The sequence below is a fragment of the Heterocephalus glaber genome, unplaced genomic scaffold (genome assembly GCF_053883595.1).
Source record: "Heterocephalus glaber isolate CG9 unplaced genomic scaffold, H.glaber_assembly_v1.0 deba00001472, whole genome shotgun sequence".
NCBI classification, from domain to species: Eukaryota; Metazoa; Chordata; class Mammalia; order Rodentia; family Bathyergidae; genus Heterocephalus; species Heterocephalus glaber.
The window spans coordinates 1,775,827-1,796,124 of NW_028258315.1; the positions used below are offsets into that span (position 1 = coordinate 1,775,827).

The window sequence follows — 20,298 nt, forward strand, 5'->3', positions numbered from 1 at the left end:
GTCCTGGGCACTGCACGCTGTCCCAGGCCTGCGTCCCTGTGGGAGGACGGGAGGAAACGAGCTCCGTGCAGGGTAGGGAGCCGGCGTGGCAGCTGCCCCTCCTCAGCCCCGGTCTCAGAGAGGCCACTCACCTCTTCTAGGCCCGGGTCTCCTGTCTGCTGGTTGGGCACAGGGGCCACCTGCTCGCCAAGGCTGCCCTCAGCGTGGCGAGGGCCAGATGGAGTAAAGGTGCGGCCCCAGCGCGGCCAGCCAGCCAGACAGCAGCACAGCGCCTGAGAAACGCTTTCCAACGGCTGCATGACAAGTGCAGGACAAACCAGGACGCAAGTATTTATTTTAAGCATTAAAACCAGACACATAAATCATTACACAGTTAATGAGAACACTGAAATAAAGACACTTGGTGGAGAAAACAGTCAACTGAATTGCATCTTCCAGCACAGACCAGCTCTTTACTGGCAGAATGTGCTGTAGGAGCTCGGATAAAACAACATTCAGGGCTGCAGTTCCATCACTTAGGCTGCAGGCCTGTCACATACTGTGGTCAGCACACTAAGGAGAGACAATATGCTGCATCCTTCTTAGCGGCTTTAACTAATGCGTCTGTAAAAAGTAAACCTTCACTTCCAGTTACAAAAGAGCATGCATCCCACTTACTTGTCCCAAACAGTGCCAGTGTGTGGTTAATACTGTGCCCTAAAACGACCAGTACTAATAATGACGTTAAGTTCAGCAATGTAGAAAGAGGACTCTGCAACCTGTAGAGAATTCTGAGGCCCCCACAAGGAGGCTGCGATGGAGCCAGGTCGGTCTTCGGGGGGCAAAGGGCAGGTGCCGGAGAGGCCCCGAAAGCCGCCCTCAGCAGGGAATCCCTGCTGGGCACCGGGAGGCTCTTGTGCTCTGCAAATGGGCTACCAGGCTCGCCCAGCTCTGCAGCGAGGTGCTTCCAAGGGCAAGGCGGGCGGAGAGAGCAGCTGCCAGTGGCCTGTGCAGAGACGGGAGGCCACTGTCCCCGGAGCCCGGATCCAGCACCCACACTGGCACTGCAGGACCAAAGTCACGGGTCCATGGGACAGGTGGCCAGTGCTCAGAACAGGAAGGGCGGCAGGCGGCAGACAGCAGAGTACAGGGTTGACTCCCGGACTTCTGGACCACAGAGAATCTACTCCAAGTGTAACAGCTTTTTAGGTAGCTCACTGTTTTCTGAAACTCACTAGAATTAGGAAATTTAGGGCCTTATACAAAGAAAGCTTTTAAGTGCAGCTGTACAATTTAGGACTAGCTCTGAGGATGTCTAAACTTGACTTGCCACATCTCTTATCAATCTGTTCACGTGTCTGGAAATCTGAGTGAGCCCTGAGAAAGGCCTTCCCCACGGCAGCACGGCTCGGCCGGCCCCAGGCCCCTCCCAGCATGCACTGTTTAACAGGCAGCTTCGGAAAAATACTCTGTACAAGGCGTGCTGAACAGCCTCACGGATCCCACTCTGCTTGGGCGCTTCCCAGAGGGCCGTCTGGCTGAAATAAAAACACATCCCAACATCTTCCTATGCCACTAAGCCAGAGGAGTAAAAGAGATTGCAAAGGGCACGGGCCAGTGACCACCTCACCCTCGCTGCCGGGGCTGCCCTTCCTGTGCGGGCCTCACGTCTTCATCAGCATCGAAGAGGCAGCCTGGAAGCAGGTGAGCTGCAGGTGCATGCTGCTCTTGAACTTGTTCAGCAGCTCTTCCAGGAGCCTGCGGGGAAGACACCAAGTCACAGCCTGGCACCCAAGGCCCACCCGTGGGAGACAGGCTCCAGCTCCGCCTTCCGCTTGCCATTTGTAAGAGGAAGCTGCAAAAGTCCCTGCCTATGGATTCATAATAACGGAAATAAGTCAATCAAGGGGGCCAGGCAAAAGGAATGCATGTATTTACGCTTATATTTAAAAACTCCTGGCCTGTCCACCTCCCCTAGATTAGAGTCTCCCCTAAAACAATACTTGAGCCTATTCTTTTAAAATTCACTGTAAAAGAACACTACAGTCTGCTCTTTTCGTTCAACAGCTGTAGGCCGCTGACACACACAGCTGTGTAAGAACTCTGGAGTCGGGAGCCAGGACGTTCCCGCTGCCTCGATCGTTGTGGGCGGCCTCCTCCTCCTCCCTGGTGCCCGCTCCTGCAGCGCCCCCAGCAGCCGGGCTCACTGCTGTCCCCTCCTCGTCCGCGTGTCTCTAGCAGGCGCTGGAGCTCGGGGAGTAGAGCAGCACGTTTCTTGCAGCCGCAGCCAGAGCGGAGCCCCTGGGACAGGCCTGCTAGGTGCCTAGCTGGAGCAGGGCGGGGTGGAGAGCGCAGGCGCAGCACGGGGCGGGGCGGGGCCAGAACAGGCCAGGGGCAGTCCCCACCCTTCAGACGCTCAAACGCCCAGCTTCTGAGCCACGTCGAAGAGGACAGTGATTATTTTATGTTTCATCATATTTAAAGAAACAAACACGGTCTGGACTGCATTCTGACACAGCTGAGAGCCAGCAAGGCAGGTGGGAAGTAGCGCAATGGAACGGCAGGTGTCTGTGTGGCGTCCACTGCCCGCGTGGGTCCACTGCAGGGAGAGCTGCCGCACCGCCTTTCCCCAAGGCCACCAGCGCCTGCGACAGCTCCTCCGCTGCCAGCCCCGGGGCCACTCTGAGTCCCCTGCACCCCGGATCCTCGTGTGAGGGCTCCCAGGCAGAGAGGCGGCTGGCGAAGGGGCACAGGGCTGCTGCGGGCTCCGCGCAGGCTGGGCGGGGCACAAGGACAGGAGCAAGGGCCTCTCAGGCCAGACTTCCTGTTCTGTGAGCAGCAGAGTTTAAATGCAAGTGGAGATTGTTAATGTGCTGGTGATGAAATGTGCGATTTTATTATGTGTGTATACAAATCTGCTGCTCTTTATATTTTATAGAGGACAAAGTGTGCATAACTGCTCGAAGTAAAAAAAGAAAACCAATCACGGCATCCTGTGTTTTACTAAGCTGCCTTCCTTCCTGAAGTTGAGTAAGGCGAGTAAGCTTTCTTGTGATATTTTCTGTACTAGTTCCTTAGAACTTAAAATCAGCTAATTTCTGCATTATCCTCAGCCTAGAAGGGCTTTTCCTTGCGTCGCCGTCACCGGAAGACCAGGGGGCAGGGAGAACGCACGCGGCGCAAGACCCAGTTCTGGCTCAGTGCCGCTCCTCCCAGCGCGGCCCGCTGCTCTTCCAGGGAGGGCGGTCGCCCCGAGCAGTGCACCCGGCTTCCCGCCCGGGGTCGGCGCCCAGAACTCACTTCTTATCTGCTCCGCTCGCCAGCTGCGGCAGGGCTTCCAAAGCCTGCTTGAAACTGGACCTGGAACAGAACAGCGACACGTCACCCCACAGACCCAGCCCCAGGGAACGGTTCTCACGCGCATCTGAAACGCACAGAAACCAGTGCAGGCCAGTGAGGCAAGGGGAAGTGCAAGACAAAGAAAAAGAAAAAGTGAAAAACAAGAGAAAAAGTAAAAGTGCAGCTCCGGCTGCCGGGGGCGCTGCAGGGGCAGTCAGGGCCTCGACTCGACTGGGAAGGGAGGACGGCAGAGGCTGCTGCTCCGGGGAGCCACACTCCTTGGACTGGTTGACTTGAAGTCTAGCTTTCCAAAATAAAACTGAGCTGGAGACAGAGCTGGTCAGACAGCAGGCGAACGCGGGCAGTGGAATGCCCCTGTGAGGCTTCACCGCCCCAGGGCCAAGCGGCTCCCCAGCCAGCAGCTCCTGAAGCCGGAACACAGCCTGCACGGGACTTGGTCACCACTGCAGGACACAGTGCCGGGAAAGGGCGTCGACATCTGCATCTACTGCAAGTATATTTCCATAAACTTAAAAACTCACTATTGTTTCTTTACATGAAAAAGTTAAAAGGAATGAATCTGAAGGCCACTATTTGTTTAACTTTTGCAAATAGAAAGTAGCAGAAAAACTACTGAGCGAATGAAAAGCATGTCAGGGAGATGGTTTGGCATGCTCTTTTCTGACCAGCTGAGGGGAAGAAATGCAGTTACTCTCCGGGTGCTCTCTGACTTTCTATTGTAAACGAACCTTGCTCCATTTCTGAGCAATGTCAAAGTGTTGCTGGTATCCCAGCAACCGGGGAGAGGCCCAGCCCAGTCAGATTCACGCAAGCGGGCTGGGCAGGGACCAGCGGCTGCTGGCAGAGGCAGCTGCCCTCCTGCCTCAACTGGCGTCCTCCTCCTGAGGAGGATGGAAGTCACTGCCAGGGCCTCCGCCATCATCCCGTTTCTTACAAACCTCCTCTCGATCCAAAGAAACGCAACGCCACTGTTCTTTACTGTCGCTGAGGAGGATGATGAAGATTACACTGCCTGTTATTTCTAGGACACTGACGTCAGGAGGTGACTCGACACGTGGTTACTTTAATGCCCTCAAAACCTGGCCTGGCAGGTGCGCAGGTCGAGCAGCCTGGATCTGAAAATCTGAAATCCAGCCCCCTCCATCCTGAAACTTTCTGAGCACTGGCATGGGGCCACAGTAGAAAATTCCACAGCAAATGCAAAAGTATTAAAGGTATCACAAGAAGCGGTGTGGAAGGGAGGGAAAAAGAACTAAGATATGTTACATACGTGTACCAACTCCCCAGGAAGAATGTAATCCTATGTACTGGAAATATGTACTAATAAAAAATAAAATCGATGACAGCAAAAGTAAAAGAATCATCTTCAGGTCCTGTGTATATGGCGTATATGAAACAAATGAACTTCATGCTTAGACCGGGTCCTGTCTCTCAGACATTTCATCGCACACATGCAAGTATTCCAACCCCCCACCTCCAGCAAAAATGAGATCCAATGACTTGTAGTTGCAAGCATTTTAAATGAGGGACTACTCAGCCAGTATTTCTTGCCTTTTATAGCTGGAAACTTCAGATTCTGAGAGGGTAAATTCATGGGAGGAACAAGCACTCACACCAAGCAGAGGTGGAAGTGAGGATGGGTTTCTGTCTTCCATACACACTGTGCAGAGACACGAGGGCTGGGCAAGGTGTGGCGGAGAGGCCATGGCGCTACACCACTGGGGCCGAGAAGCAACTTCAGCTAGCAAGAGAGACTTGGAAGTCTGCACCGAACGCTGCCAGCAAGGGTGTTGCCATAAGCCATGTCACCAGATACAGGAAATGAGTGAGCTAGTGTGCTTCCTTCGTGGCCTGCCATGCCTTATTTGCATATTACTTGGCTTCTCAGGCACACTGACAACAGAACCCGGCATTTCATAGGTAATACTGTGAACGTGGTACAAAATTCTGTATAGGCAAATAGTTCTGTTTCACTTCACCTACTGATTTTTCAATGGTAAGAAATCCTGACTTTCATTAAAAACAGCTAAAAATTATCAAATTTCCACTACAAAATTTTGCACAGAAACCACAAGGCTTCCTCTTCCACCAATGTTTACAACTGTTCAAGTTTCCTATGAGTAGACTAACACTCATTCTTCTTCTTTTTAAAGAAACATGCAATGCTATGTCATATTATTCTTGAAACATATTTATGAATGAAAACAGAGAATTCCATTAAACTACTTTCCTTTCTATTGTGCTACAAAGAAGAAGCCTTCGTAGTCCTTGGCTTACTGCAGGCACACACTTTTTAGTTAAAGTCACTGATCAAATACAAACGTTATCAGGACGCACATTTACGAGTATTTGCTCTGCTCCGGGATCTTTAGAGAGATCACCATACTCTGGAAAGGCATCTCCACCCTCAGAAGGACCCCAACAAGAAAGCTGGCGTCTTACTTGCTTTCTGCCGTCAGGTAAACAGCCACAGTATCTCTCAAGGCGCAGATTTCAAGTCTCGCCTGGAAAAGAGAAGAGGGAAAGGAGTGACAACAGGAAAGCACTCAGCTCCCGAGGGACCCGCAGGACCCATGTGATGCCCGCAGGGGACGACTGGCTGCCAGCAGACTTTCCTGAACAGCTCCAAGCAACTGGCCACAGCAAGTCTTCCCGACTGAAGAGGATAATGAGGTCAAGCATGGCTGGGTGCAGGCGGACTGGGGAGCTGGGCACCCTCTGGAGCGCGCCGCCCAGCGAGCTCTATCCTGGATAACCAGCAGCGTGCCGGGTGGGAGCCAGCGGCCGGCCGGCCAGGGGACTCAGTGGGAGGGGGAAGAGGCCGGCTGCTTCCTCACAGCCAGGCCCTGATCAAGGTCCTCCAGCTCAAATCACAGCTGTGCTTCTGTTTCTAAGTTGACCCTAAAATTCATCTCGATACAGAAGAAACCTGGGATAGCAGCAAGTCTCAAAACACAGTAACATGGTTGGAGGGCTCACACTTTCGGATTTCAAACTCCCTAGCAAGCTGCCCCAATCCAGGCAGCGTGGTAAAGGCACAAAGCACTTACAGACTGACGGACAGGGGTGGGAGTCCAGGGGCAAATCCTAATCTGTAGGCCTGGGGAGGAGCACTCTCTTCAACAAATAACGCTGGGACAACTGCACGTCCACATGCCAAAGAATGAAGCTGGAACCGTGATTAACGTAACGATGAGCTCAAAATGGACCTGGCTGTAACTGTAAGAGAGATTGGACTACAGGGCGCTGTGGTGGTGCACACCTGTGATCCCAGGAGGGAGCAGGCCGAGGCAGGAGGACTGCAGGTCTGAGTCCAGCCTGGACAACTCAGCCACGCAGTGAGACCTTGCCTCAAAGAGCGGGCGGCCAGGGAACCGGGTCTGCAGTCAGGGTAAAGGCCCTGAGTTCAATCCCAGTACTGTGAAGAAAAAAATCACCTATGAAATGGGAGTAAATCCTTGTGACGTTGGCCTTGCTAAGCCTTTGAAATAATACCTGAAGTACAAGCAAGGAAAGGAAGCAATAACCTGGCTTCAGCAAAATCGAACACTTCTGTTCCACAACGGACAGATACCCTCTAGAAGGGAAGGCGATTCACAGAATGGGCACCACCTCACCCCGTGTTGCTACAATCAGGGGCGGGGGTCCACATAAGCATGGGGTGGTGTGGAGACGCCGAAGCCCTTGCTAACCGCTGGTGGGGAGGCACAGAGGTGTGACCACTGTGGAGGACAGCCCGGCATTTCCCCAGAGAAGCAGAACACCCATGTCTTAGCAATTCTCTTAGGTGCAAATTCAAGAGAAATAAAACATTTCAGGTATGAGCGTATCCACAAATGTCCACAAATGGTCTCAGGGGGCCATGCTCATAGGATCCCAAATATGAGACCCGCGATTTCCAGAACCGACGAATCAGATACAGCCTTTTCTCTCTCAGCTTTACTCCCGTGCAGGCTGAAGAGGCGCGGCCTTGTGCCCATGGCCAGAGGAGCCGGCTGTGTAAGAGCAGCAGCCAGGCACCACGTCTGCGACAGGAGGGGACGCACAGAGGCCCAAGACAGCCCAGCCCTGCCTCAGGAGGGTGAAACTTGAAGGACCAGGGCAGCAGCAGAGGTGTCAGACGCTGAAAGCGGCCTGGGTTGGGGGTTGCCATCACTCAGCCCTGCGGCTCTCTCTGTCTGGAAATCAGCTGTCTGGCCTCCCTCGGCAGGGCTCTTCTGCAGCCTGAAGAGACAGCAGCTAGAAAGCACGTGTGACCTTTTCTGTCTGCACTGTGCGTATTCTCACAGAGACAGAAACAGACGCAGGAGGAAAACAGCAAAGAGAAAAACTGAGGCACAACTTCTGGCTGAGTGTCTTAAGAGAGTGAAATCCCTGTGAGCAGCCAGGGGAAACTTCAGTCACTCAGCACGGCGCGGTGTTCTGATGCTAGTGGCAAGCGCTCTGGCTCCACACACACGCACACACGCACACGCACACCACGGTCGGCCAGGGTGAGTCACGACAGCTACCAGCTGGCTCTGGGGAAGGCTCCGGACCGGGGCGACTGAGTGACTTTCAGACCACACAGCCCCTCAAGGGCCCCTGCTTCCAGCAGGACAGGTGAAGGTGGGAGTTTCACCTCACTGAAACTTTCCAAAAATCTACGTGCCCGGCCAGGGCCCAGCAGAGTCCCAGGCCCTGGAGACGGACGGTCAGCATCTCCCGGGCACGTCTGGGCCTCAGCAGCTCTGGCCACTTCCTCCTCATTCATCTTCACTGCTCTCCTGTGACAGGGCCACGACGACAATCCTGATCTTTCAGTTTCTACTGGCATGGCAAAGGGCTGAGGCTAGGTTACATTTTCAGAGAAAACTGTGGCAAACAGAAATGCAGAAGTTTTTGTAACAAATCCCCTAACCAAATGAACAAGTGCTCTCTGCTATTTTTCTGCAAAATTGTATCCTGAAGGTTTCGAATGTATAGGGACCGAGGGAATTTGGCAGTGACTCCCTGCGTTCTCCGCGGCTGCTGACCTTACCGGAAGTGCCACGTACCTGTCCATCATGCCAGCCTACTGCACGGTGTGCTTCGGCGCCGTCATCCACGGAGCACACGACTGTGTCAGTTCTGTTTCACATCACAATTTGCACACTGCCCAACGGGTAAGTCGCGTGTGTTTTCACTAATACACGGACCTGTGTGGCGGGGCTGGTACGTGGTGCAGCCCCACCCTCTGTGCAGCTCCCTTGCGCCCTCCTCGTTAACCCCAGGTGCCCGGAGACCACTGTGGTCTGCCTTCCGCCCACAGTCATGACTCGCTTTAGAACTCCAGAACTTCCACGTAAATTCATCTGGGCAGTGTGCATAGTGTGTGTAAGTTTTTGTTGTCAGCAGTCTGCTTGCCTTAATGCTGAGGAGTCCTGGGCTGTGTGGGTATATTCATTGGTTTATCCTACTGAGCGCAGCTTCCAGGGCGGGGATACTGGGGACAGCCCGCCTGAGAGCCTTATAAGCGACCCCCCCCCACCTTCCAGGTCTAGCCATCTCCAGGGCGGGAAAGGCTGGCTCACGGGCTCTATGGACATTCAGGTTTTTAAAAAAATTTATTTTATAGGTACATTTTAGGTATACAATATAATGACATTCACCATTGGAAATTTGCACCTTTACATACTCTCTTGGTTCTTATTTTTTCCCCCTTCCCCTGCCCTCCCTTCAACCCCTCCACCCCTCCCTATTTACAGAGACTTTTCCATTTTTGCATTTTCTCATATTAATTCCATTCCCTTCTTTCTTTTCCCTACCCCTCCCACTTCCCCCTCCCCTTTGCCCCTTTTCTTCCTATTTCACATTATCTATTATACCTTTTAGTCCTTATTTACACTTTCAATTTCTCACACTAGAGAAACTATTCGGTATTTACACATGTGTGTCCTATTAATTTCACTTAAGAGTATTGCCTCAGTGTGCATCCATTTAGCTATAAATGTCTATAGTTTCTCATTTTTATGGCTGAGTAGTACTCCATTTTATAAAAAAACCACATTTTCTTTATCCAGTCTCCAGCTGATGGGCAAATGGGCTGCTTCCAAGTTCTAGCTATTACAAATTGTGCTGCTATGAACTACACTACAAAGCTACTGTGATAAAAACAGCATATTACTGGCAAAAAAAACAGACCTGAGGACCAGTGGAACAGATTAGAAGATGCAGAAACAACTCCAGACACACTCAGCCACCTCAGCTTTGACAAAGGAGACAAACGCCCTCACTGGAGGAAAGATAGCCTCTTTAATAAATGGTGCTGGAAAAATTGGGCTTCAACTTGTCAAAGATTAAAACTAGACCCATATCTCTCACCATGCACTAAACTAAAAATCGAAATGGATTAAAGATCTAAATATTAAAACAGAAACACTGAACTGGCTGGAACAGAGGTTAGGTAAAACTCTTTAAGGTACTGGTGTAGGAAAAGATTTTATGAACAAAACCTCAGTTGCCCATGAACTGGCACAAACAATCAACAAGTGGGATCTCTTCTTATTAAAAGGCTTCTGCACAGCAAGAGAAACCACCAGCAGTGTGAAAAGACAACCCACAATGTGGGAAAAAATCGTCACCTGCTGTTCCTCAGACAAAGGTCTACTATCTCGAATCTATAAAGAACTTAAAAAGATCAGACCTCCCAAATTGAAAGACCCAATCCAAAAATGGGCATCTGAAATAAACAGACATTTCTCAGACAAGGAAGTAGAAATAGCAAATAAATATCTGAAAAAATGTTCAACATCACTGGTCATTCGAGAGATGCAAATGAAAACAACGCTGAGATTCCACTTCACTCCAGAAAGAATGGCTGCTATCATGAAATCAACCAATAACAAATGCTGGCAGGGCTGTGGGGAAAGAGGAACCCTGCTCCACTGCTGGTGGGAGTGTAGACTGGTGCAACCACTGTGGAAATCAGTATGGAGAGACCTCAAAGAACTAGGACTGGAAGTCCCATTTGACCCCACTATTCCACTGCTGGGGATCTTCCCCAAAGAATTAAAAGAACCATACCACAGTGATATATGTGTACTCATGTTTATAGCGGCACAGTTTGTAACTGTTTGCTAGGTTAAAGACAGAAATGCTGGGCCCTGAGGGCCATGCATGACAGGTGCAGCTCCATGGAGAGTGGAGGCAGTGCCGTGCCAGTGCTCGCTGAGAACGGCCAGCAGGGCGCTGCTAAGCGCACTCACGCTCTGAGTGAAGACCACATCACACCGCCCACCCACGCAGTACCTGCAGGGCCCCGTTCCTGCTGAAGGAGGCCACGCACTGCATCAGGCGGCTCAGCTCCTCAGACACGGCTTCCACCACCTTGAACAGCACCCGCGGCACCAGCTCTTTGGAAACGGTGAACACCTGAGGGAGGAAGGGCTGAGGTGACCAAGCGATGCCTCAGGCCTGCTCTACCTGCAGCTCGTTACAAACAGAGTAACAGGGGAAACCAAGTCCATAGGTTTTCTAAGTCCTATTTTTTTTTTTTTTGGTACCGGGGATTGAGCTTGGTCCTTGTGCTTGTGCAGCAGGCGGCGAAACCACTGAGCTAAATCCCTGGCCCTTCTAAGTCCTATTTTAAAAGACCAAAGTTATGAAGGAGAAGAAGACACAAACTTGTACTTCAACTGTATTCACAGATTAATGACAAATAATTCTCTTTAAAAATATAGTATTGGCAAATACAGCTTTAAAAGGTGTAGTTGTTGTGTTCAAACTAAAACCTGTTTTGAAGATTTCTTCTTCTTTTATAAGAAAGAAACACTGCTTCTAAAGAAGAAATGAGAAAAATACCCTCCAGATAAATATTCAGCAATAATTTAAAAAATACAGAGCTGGGTGCAGCACTATGCATCTGCCATCCCAGCTACGCGCTACATGGGAGGCTGACCCAGGAGGAATTCACACCCAGAACTAGTCTCTAAAAAAAACCTCAAACGAACACACACACACACACACACACACACACACACAAAGTGGGTCTGACTGTCCTTACAATGTGACACACACCCTTACACACTGGGTTCATATGCTGAGTTCACATGCTACCCGGTTTTATTATGATCTGTACTAAATATTTCTTTTCTTTTACATACAGCATTGTTATCTTTTTTAAAAATTTATTTTATTTTATTTTTTTGGTACCGGGGATCGAACTTGGGTCCTTGCGCTTGCACAGCAGGAGGCAAAACCGCTGAGCTAAATCCCTGGCCCCGTACAGCATTATCATCAAATTTTAAAGTTTACACCTTTCATACTGAATTATATTTGGAAATTCATTGAAACACTTTGATTTATAATCATATTTTCTTTTTAATTTCCTTTTTTTGAGACTGAGCCATTAATTCCTTCGAGTATTAATTCCTTTGGATCAACCTAACATAACTTGAGCATTTAAGAAAATTCTTGGTAATTAAGATCACATGCCAAACAGTAACTATCATAAATACAATTTCACCTTCAATCATTGCGCTACAGTACAATGGGACTGAAAGCCTGATGTTGATAAACAATGTCACCGTAATTGATCATGGACACTGTGATCAGCAGCTCTCTCACGCTGCCGCCCACGCTGCCGCCAGCCCCAGACCAGTGCCCCTGCTGATGTCACCTGGCCTCTGATGTTAAAGGAAGCCAGGATGGCAACAGCATCTTTACATTTTTGATAAGCCACAAGTGAGTATTATTGCTCACAATGAAAAAGACCTACATGATAACCTCCTGCCTGTGTTAAATGATGTAGAGACTATATTTTCATAAGGAAATTTGTTTCCATTTTACTAAGAAATGAAAACTATACCATACTGTACTATTCTTCCTGCTGGAGTTGCTTCAAAATTGGACCCCAATTCAGGACCCAGGCGGCACTGTGTTTGTTTTACTTTGCTGTTCTTCTGTTCTGACCTTAGCTCTCCTTTTTTCTTTCAGTTTTCCCTGCTGGGCTCAGCGGCAGCCTAGCAAGGCCTCTGTGGATCCAGGCGGTGAGCAGAGCTGGACCCAGGCTGCTGAGGATCTGACCCAGAACCGTGCTCTGGCCCATTTTATCTGGCTTCCCATCAGCATGGGCCCCGCCACCCCGGTGCTGCCAAAGCCGTGAGCCGTAGACTGGAAGGCAGGGTGTATCTGTGTTCTGGCCAGCGAGGGAGGGGACAACACACTTTTCAAGCTAAGGGACTTCACATTCTTTAACGGGAAACACCCTCCCATTCTGCTTCCTCTTCACTGTCAAATTTTACTGAACTTAATTTTAAATATCAGAGAAAACATAATTTCAGAAAAGACTCACAGGTAAACACTACACACACACACACACACACACACACACACACACACACACACACACAGGTAAGAAGGCTGATCTGTGTTTTCTACATGCCCAAGACACACTGGGAAGTGGGGGAGGCCACTACAGAAATCATCGAATTTGCGTCTCTCTCCTCTGCTACCAGCATTCCTAGGGACATGAAGGACAGCTTACCTCTGCGTGGACAGCAATGATATTCACCAGAGCTTCTTTCAAGTAGTTTCTGACACCTGAATCGGGAGGAGGAAGAAAGGCTTTGAGTGGCAACAGAAGCTGGTGACCCTGTACCTCTGCCGCTGCTGCTCAGGGTGCTGGGGAAACAGAAAGCAAATGCCACCACTGTCCGTTTCTCCTTGACAACCGGATGGTGAAAGCACTCTTTACACACAAGTTAAAGAGAGATAAACTGAGTTTTCTTCCACTGTGTTTCGTTTCTATTGCTGTGTGCACTTTATTAACTTTTGGTCAGCTGGTCTCAAAATTAAAACTTAGACATGGCCTTCCATTTCTTCATACATACATAAGTAACAGCAGGAACTACAGAGGACAGAAGGAGAATATTTAACAAAGGAGAATTTTAGCCAGGTGTGGTGATGCACACCTGTGATCCCAGCACTCTGGGAAGCCAAGGCAGGAGAATCAAAGTTTGAGCTTAGCCTGGGCAACTTAGTGAGACCCTGTCTCAAAAATAAGCAAACAAATACATAGTTCTGGTGATATTCTTCAGTGCAAAGGCCTGAGTTCAATTCCTAGTAGTGCAGGAAAAAAGGGGGTATGTTTTATATTATAAAATGTATGCTGAACATCCACCACAGCAACTTACAGTACTCCAAAGTTAGAAGTCAGATTACACACAGAACGGCCATTTTGCTCTCGAGGGTTCCCTTTGAGAAAAAGCTCTCAAAACCACACTGAACCTGGTTCTGTAAAGCATGGTGAAAACTGTACAAAAGAAAAGGTCTCAGGTTTCAGGCCCAGGATTAATGAACACTGCTTCCCCACAGCAGCACCCGTGGGTTCCTGGGTTCAAGTTCTGAGGTCACAGCGCTGTGACCCAAACCCTGTCCCGACACCTGCTGCTCATGCCTCGTGCCCTTCTCTGCCTCCACAGGCTGCTGGGAGGACAAAGCCCTTCCTGCCTTCCCACAACTCACAGGGCTCTCTAGGGCTCTCATCATTGTCATGTGCAACCAGAGCTGTAACACACGGTCGCCTCACAGTAACTTCCAAACGCGACTTCCACAGGGAATGGAGCGCAGTGAACAGTTAAGAACGCCCTCTGGAGCTGACTGAGCACGATGGGCGAGATCCGCTCAGTGGGACACCCGGCTGTGAAATTCCAGGTGCTGACAGAAACGGCGTTGAGCACGGCCTTCTCTCGGAACAGCACCTGTGCTCCTGGCAACTCAGGAAAGCTGGGGCCAAGGCCTCCAACTTTCGTCAACATTTGGAACTGGCATTAGCAGACTCTCCATGACCGGTTCTGACTCTGTCACACACGGCGGTGCATGAACACATACCCCGTGTTCCTTGGAAGGCACCAACTTCACGTACACACTACGAGTTTCTCTGGGAGAAGCAGGTTTGGATGTTGTTAATTCTGTGCTGATGGTGAAGCTGAGAAAGCTGACTGACAAGTAATTAGAGAGACAATGACTCCTTCTGAGCAAAAGGATAGGGCAGGGAAAGGAGCTTTATGTGGGAGGTAGGACAGACAACGCAAGGAGCCTACATAAGCTAAGTGAAATGATGAACTTGGGGGCCAGAGCTAACTGGTTAACTAAGTTAGCTAACTTCCGGTCCAGAGGGGTCCCTCGGGCGGCTGCCCCTCCACACTCAGTGTCACCCCACGGCCACTGCCCCTTGTCTCGGGTCCAGCCCCTCACGTGCAGTCTAGTGGAGGAACAGCTCCTGGCTACTGATGGATCCACATGTCTAACACTCGAGGTCCCTGAAAGCAGACGCCAGCATCAGGCCAACGATGCGCTCCAGAACTATGAGCAAGGAATTCCAGTCCCTGTCCTCGGTAAGAACCAGACCCTGCCAGTGCAGCTGAAGGACGAATGTCAGAGGGGTCTTGGCTCTCATCATGGCCTAGCGGTGACGGCTGGAACTGGGAGGTGCTTTTTTGACTCTTAAAATTCCTCAATGTAAAAGAAAGGGGCTGCGTACTGACTAAAAAGCCAAAAGCTGAACTCAGATGCAAGTGAGCCATGGTCACATGCTCAGTGACCTTCTGCTCTTAGCTCAACTCCCACTGTGACCCGTATAGAAAAACCATTTCCTGGTAAGAGCCATCAGACTAAGCATTACTAATAAAACACCCTTTCAAAGAGGCAAATCCAAACTAGTCACATAATCCTACAGACACAGCAGTGAATACCAAGAATAAGTGCAAAGAACATTTTCAACCAAAAGACCATATTTCTAGTAGAACTATCGGAGAAAACTCAGGCTTCCTATGTTGGGCTGACAACAGGTTTCACATGGGTAACATCTCTTGTATGAAGCGAACAGCCTTGGAAAAGAAGGACACATTTGTATTTCTTGGAGATTTTACCTGTATGAGTGGAAGATAAGGAAATAAGTGCTCTATCCCTCACTCTCAAACTATCTTAAGGGATAAGATTTTAAGGGTAATGCTGGGAAGGCAAAGGGGAAGATGTGTGGCTCCAAGGGTGGAGAGAAATCGGGCTCTGCTCAATCCGCTGCCAAGGCAGAGAGGGCCGAAGGCCAGTGTGAGGTGGATCCCTGTGTGAGCAGCACTGCAGCTGCATGCGGAGCTCCACCACCTCCTAGAGCCCTGCCCAGGCTGGACTGAGAACCTAACCCCAAAGGTGCAAAGGCAGAAGCAGACACACCACCACCTGCCCTCCAGGGAGCCGCCCACTGTGTTACATGGCCGCCCACCCGACTGCCTGTCGGGGAGCTGTTCATTCTGTGGGCTGGCTGAGTTTTCATTCACTCGGTGCACGTTACTGCGCCTAGAGTGGACACCACTGGGCTCGCGCCGGGGCAGTCAGTCCTCCAGGAAGCACAGCAGACGGCCCTGTAGGCAGAAGACCTGGGAGCTTAGTTTTACGTCTGACCACAACTTATGGTATTTGTGTGTGTGTATTTTATGTAGTGCATATGTACAGGTGGTTGCATAAAGGAGTTTTATATTGTCTAAAAAAACGTTGTACTCCAGTTTAAAATAATTTGTGAAACATACAGCTGCAGTCTTCACTTTGGGACATCCTTAGCTGGCTGAAGAACAGAACTGGGGCAGGGGTAGCGAGAGGCAGGGCAGAGCACTGGAGCTGGGCGGAAGCCCTGCCTGGGACACTGAGGAGCTCTCCTCGGTCTTCCCAGTTCACAGTTTCATCCTCTTCTCTCCCCCGGTCACTGCCTGGGAGCAGCAGCTCCCAAGGCACCCAGTATGCAGAGGCTTCCACACCTGGTCTTGTGATGCTACGCTCTGACAGGCCTTGGTGTTCACCACCTGGGGAATTCTGCCTTAAAAGCTGGAAATCTCACAGCGAGCAGATGCCCATTCTTGAATGCCTGTACCCGAAGCCAGGTCCCGGTGGGCACCTGGCCGGAAACAGCACTGGCCAGCTAGCGTGTCGCAAGGTGTTTCACATGCTGGACAGAGGACAGCACACTCAGGCCGCCTGAACACAGCTCCACACCCACAGATTTAATCAACAGCGGATTACAAATGCCAGAAGAATCTGCATCCTACTGAACACGAACAGACACTGTCTCGCCGTTCTTCAGTGTAACAGCTCTCTGTTCAGAAGTACGGGGCACAGTGTGCCCTTCCACACAAAGGACTGGCACATCCCGGGGGGCAGGTCCTTGAGCCAAGACACAAAGGGAGGGCTGCGTGCAGAAGCCAGGCCCCGAGACTGTGTGAGGTGAGGCCACACTGGGGCTTGGGGACGAGGTGCGGGGCCCCGCCTGTGGCCTCCACATGGGCACTGATGGCAGCACAGCCTCCTCCGTCAGCGAGGGCCTGGATGGAGACAGACAGACGGACGATGCTGGGCGAGTCACTGAGGACGTGGGCTGCCAGAGCACGGGCCACCCCTTCCAGTGAATGGCCAGGGTGTGCAGGCAGGGAGATACACACACCGGCAACTCCAGAGGAGCTCGGCGGAGGGGCTGGCAGCCCGGAATGTGACTCAGGGCTGGGTCTGGACTGGGATTGTGGGGTCACACGGAAGGTAATTTTGCTGGTGTTGGTGCTGCTCTTCCCACTGCATTTCATCCTAATGTTATGAACTTTAATGACGGATGTTACTTTTACATCCACTGAGGTGACAGAAAAGACACGTGGGCTCCAAACACTAGCTCAGCTACAAACCAATTTGGGGACCTCAGACCGCTTAGGTCCATGAAAAATGGAGACGGCTGCACCTTCCGGACAAAGATGCAGTCAAGCACGTTCAGGCCACTCTCTTCCTTGTTTGTGGATCTGTCACGGCTGGGCACTGCTGGGTGGTGCTGTATGAAAGAACAACTACAACCCGTACCCCCAGAGCTGGGAGCTCAGAGGGAGGGCACTGTGTCCAGTCTCAAGCCGGACATACAAGGGTGCTTTTTTTTTTTAGATAAATCATAAATCATCAGCCAAAAGGCACGACGACCAGAAAACTACACAAATTTCGTTCTGAAGCTTGTGGTCTGTGTGTGCTCAATGAAACCCACCAGGACCAGCACAAATTGTCAGTAAATTGTAAACTGCAGGGTTCTTTTGGTGGCATAGGCACTGCTAAGCCCTGAATCTGCGTGTGAGACACGAGGACAGCAGTCAACCGTGACCACGGCGTGGTGTCCCCAGGAGACGTGTCTTCCACAGTTCTCTCCTGATCTGGAGGTGCACGGAGCTCTGGAGTGGACTCTGGCTTCACACTCTGCCCTGGCTTTGATGAGAACGGTGACGGCTACGTGCAAGTGACAGACAGGGCCACTGTGCTCCTGGGGTGATGTCCAAGCCAGGAGCCGGGCAGAGCGCCAGTGGACAGGCAGAACTGAGCAGTGACCGCAAATGCGTGGACACTAAGCAGTCAGTCTGCAGGACGAGGTTCAGAACTGCTCTGATGTGTCGCTCTCTCCTAGCAAATCCGAGGACATTTAGCTGGACGGCGCTAGGAGGAGGAGGCCGAGGAGACACGGGCAGATGGCGGGCGCCGTGCAGGTGGAAGGGCCACCGACCCGAGCCCTGCAGGGCCACACGCCTTCTCCCACCACAGCAGCTGCGCCTTCACCCAGGTGTGTCCTGCCCTCCCAGTCTGACTCCACAAATGCCCCAGGCTCTCCTTACCTCCGGATCCCCGGATGCTGTCCCACTGGCTGGCGTGCAGAAGTTCAGAAAACGTTCATGAATGAATGAATACAGGGAGACAAAGACGGGGCTTGTCTTGCTCACTACTAAAATGCTTAGGCAGAACCATGTAAACAAACTGTTGGCGGAAAACTTACTCTGCAAAACTGTGCAGCATCGGCCCTGCAATGACACTGGGCCCTGCTGGAAGTCCAAGTAACCGCTCTGACAGTGCATCTCTTACTCTGACTGGTGCAGGGAAGCAATGGCGCTTTGAGAGGAAGCATCAGGATTGATTTTTAAAACATAATCCAAGTAAGGGAATATACAGAATAGAATGTTGCTGGAGCTAAATCTAGTTGCCTTCCAATTGCATTATTTTTCTAGCTATGTTCTTGAGAGGATTTTCAAATAATAAACCATTAATGTGTTTGCTGAATGGCCACGATGTGTTGGACAGTTGGGAATGTGCCCACACACGTTATGTCAGGACAGAGTGAGCGTGCACTAAGTGCACTGGGAGCCCTGAGTCTCAGCTTGCATTCCAACAGCAGGCCACAAAAAGCCACACGTTACACACACGATTAGGAAGGAGCAGGCCAGGTGTCGTGGCACGTCTCTAATCCTAGCACTTGGGAGGCTGAGGCAGGAAGACTGCTGTGAGTTCAAGGCCAGCCTGAACTATATCTTGAGACATTGCCTCAAAAAAAGGAAAACATGGAAGGTGCACCCAGAAAAAAATAAGGCAAACTGACTCACTTCTTAAAGTTACAGAAAAGTGCTCCATTATCGTGATGTAGTAATTAAGTAAGTAGTGTTTTCAAAATGTGACTCTTAGATGAATGCCAGAACTTTCCATGTTATTTAGCCGAGGGACTGAGAAACAGCTTCTAAGCATCTGCAGCGCCTCCTCTGAATGTGAAATCGGAATGTGTCACGATATCTGACACAGACATGTCCCCTCCCACACCAGCAACCCCAACTACACTTAATCTAGGGCCCCGGGTGGAAATTCCCCAAGGAGTAAACAAAGCTCATCTCCGCTCCGAGTAGGGCTTACAGGCTGCTTCTTGCACAGTGGGCTTCCTGTAAGCCGGCGGCACAACTAACATCTCCACCAACCAAGAGCCTGTTCTTGGGATCGAAGCCTTCCTGCTTGGTTTCACTGCCAGTTTCTTCTCTGTGATTTCAGAATAGGTACACTATTAAAAATATTTATTACTGATCCATGCCAGAAACTGTTCCAGATGCTGGGGCTGGGGCAGTGACTAAACCAGCACACGCTGACAGGCTCACACGTAAGTGGGCACACACCAGACTTAGCACGCAGAGGAGAGGAAGGAGCCTGAAACCATCCCTCAACAGCACATGACGGTAACTGTGAGATATAAACCTGTCCAGGCAAACAGTAAAACCTGCACTGGCAAAGACAGGGCTTCCGTCTGAGACTCCTCAGTCCCGTTTGTGAAAGGAGTCAGGGGCCCCCGTGCCAGCTCCCTGGTAGTAACTCCTGGCCGCAGCTCCTCAGAGATAATGCACAGCTGCACGGGGATGACCGGGGCTTACATCTTGGAAATGAGCTAAGTCATTTAAGTGTCAGATTTTCTTTAATGTGGGGAAGATGTTTTATAAATTAAACATAGATTTGATTCTTATTAATTTGGACAAGTTGCTACGCAGACTGCTACAGAGAAACATCCACATGAAAGAACAGAAGATGGAACATTTTGGATTGATTTGGACTGTAATTTGCTCTTAGTTTTCTATCTTGAAAATTAAAAATTAAATGCCCACTGAAAAAAAATTAAAAACACAGGAATTTGTTTATGTAATGAAAACCAAAGTCCAAAAAAATGTTTCCTTCATCCTTTCCCCCAGGGTAACCACAACTGACAGTTTTGCATACATTCTTTCCATTTTTACCTAGGGATGCATGTCTTTTCTAAAAAGTGAGATTACACTATGTATTCTAACTCGAAACTTGATCATTTTACTCCATAATCTATCACAGCTATTCTTTTATTTTTAAAAGACTGCTTTGGGGGCAGTGTTGGTTCTTAGCAATGAGAGACGCCCCAGTGACCCTGCTTCCCCAGCAGAGCCTCCCCGCTGCCGTCCCTCACCAGAGCAGCAGGTCACCATCGCCCCAAGTGCACAGCTTGGTCAGGGTGCACTCGGGGTCCTGCTCCCAGGTCTAACCAAGCGCCGTGTGCGGCATTACCCAGCACCACGGCATCACGGGAGGACTTCCACTGCCTAGCATCTCTGTGCGCCCTCTCTGCTTCTGCATCCCGCCCTCTCCTCTGATCTCCTCGCT

At 50.5% G+C, this 20,298-nt stretch overlaps 1 protein-coding gene across 4 annotated transcripts in view; it reads right to left on the reverse strand.

The window, feature by feature from the left end:
• Positions 1–314: 314 nt before the first annotated feature.
• Exoc2 (exocyst complex component 2) overlaps positions 315–20,298 on the reverse strand; it is a 138,091-nt gene continuing 118,107 nt past the window's right edge. For 3 of the 4 annotated variants that reach the window (XM_087181709.1, XM_004847796.3, XM_021260765.2), the window contains 5 exons: positions 12,845–12,900; positions 10,609–10,731; positions 5,782–5,843; positions 3,280–3,339; positions 315–1,737 (listed from right to left, as the gene is read on the reverse strand). In XM_087181709.1, the coding sequence (XP_087037835.1) occupies positions 1,644–1,737; positions 3,280–3,339; positions 5,782–5,843; positions 10,609–10,731; positions 12,845–12,900 (395 nt within the window). In that variant the 3' untranslated portion in view covers positions 315–1,643. The remainder of the gene's footprint in view (positions 1,738–3,279; positions 3,340–5,781; positions 5,844–10,608; positions 10,732–12,844; positions 12,901–20,298) is intronic. The other variant, XM_021260766.2, reaches the window with a different exon arrangement.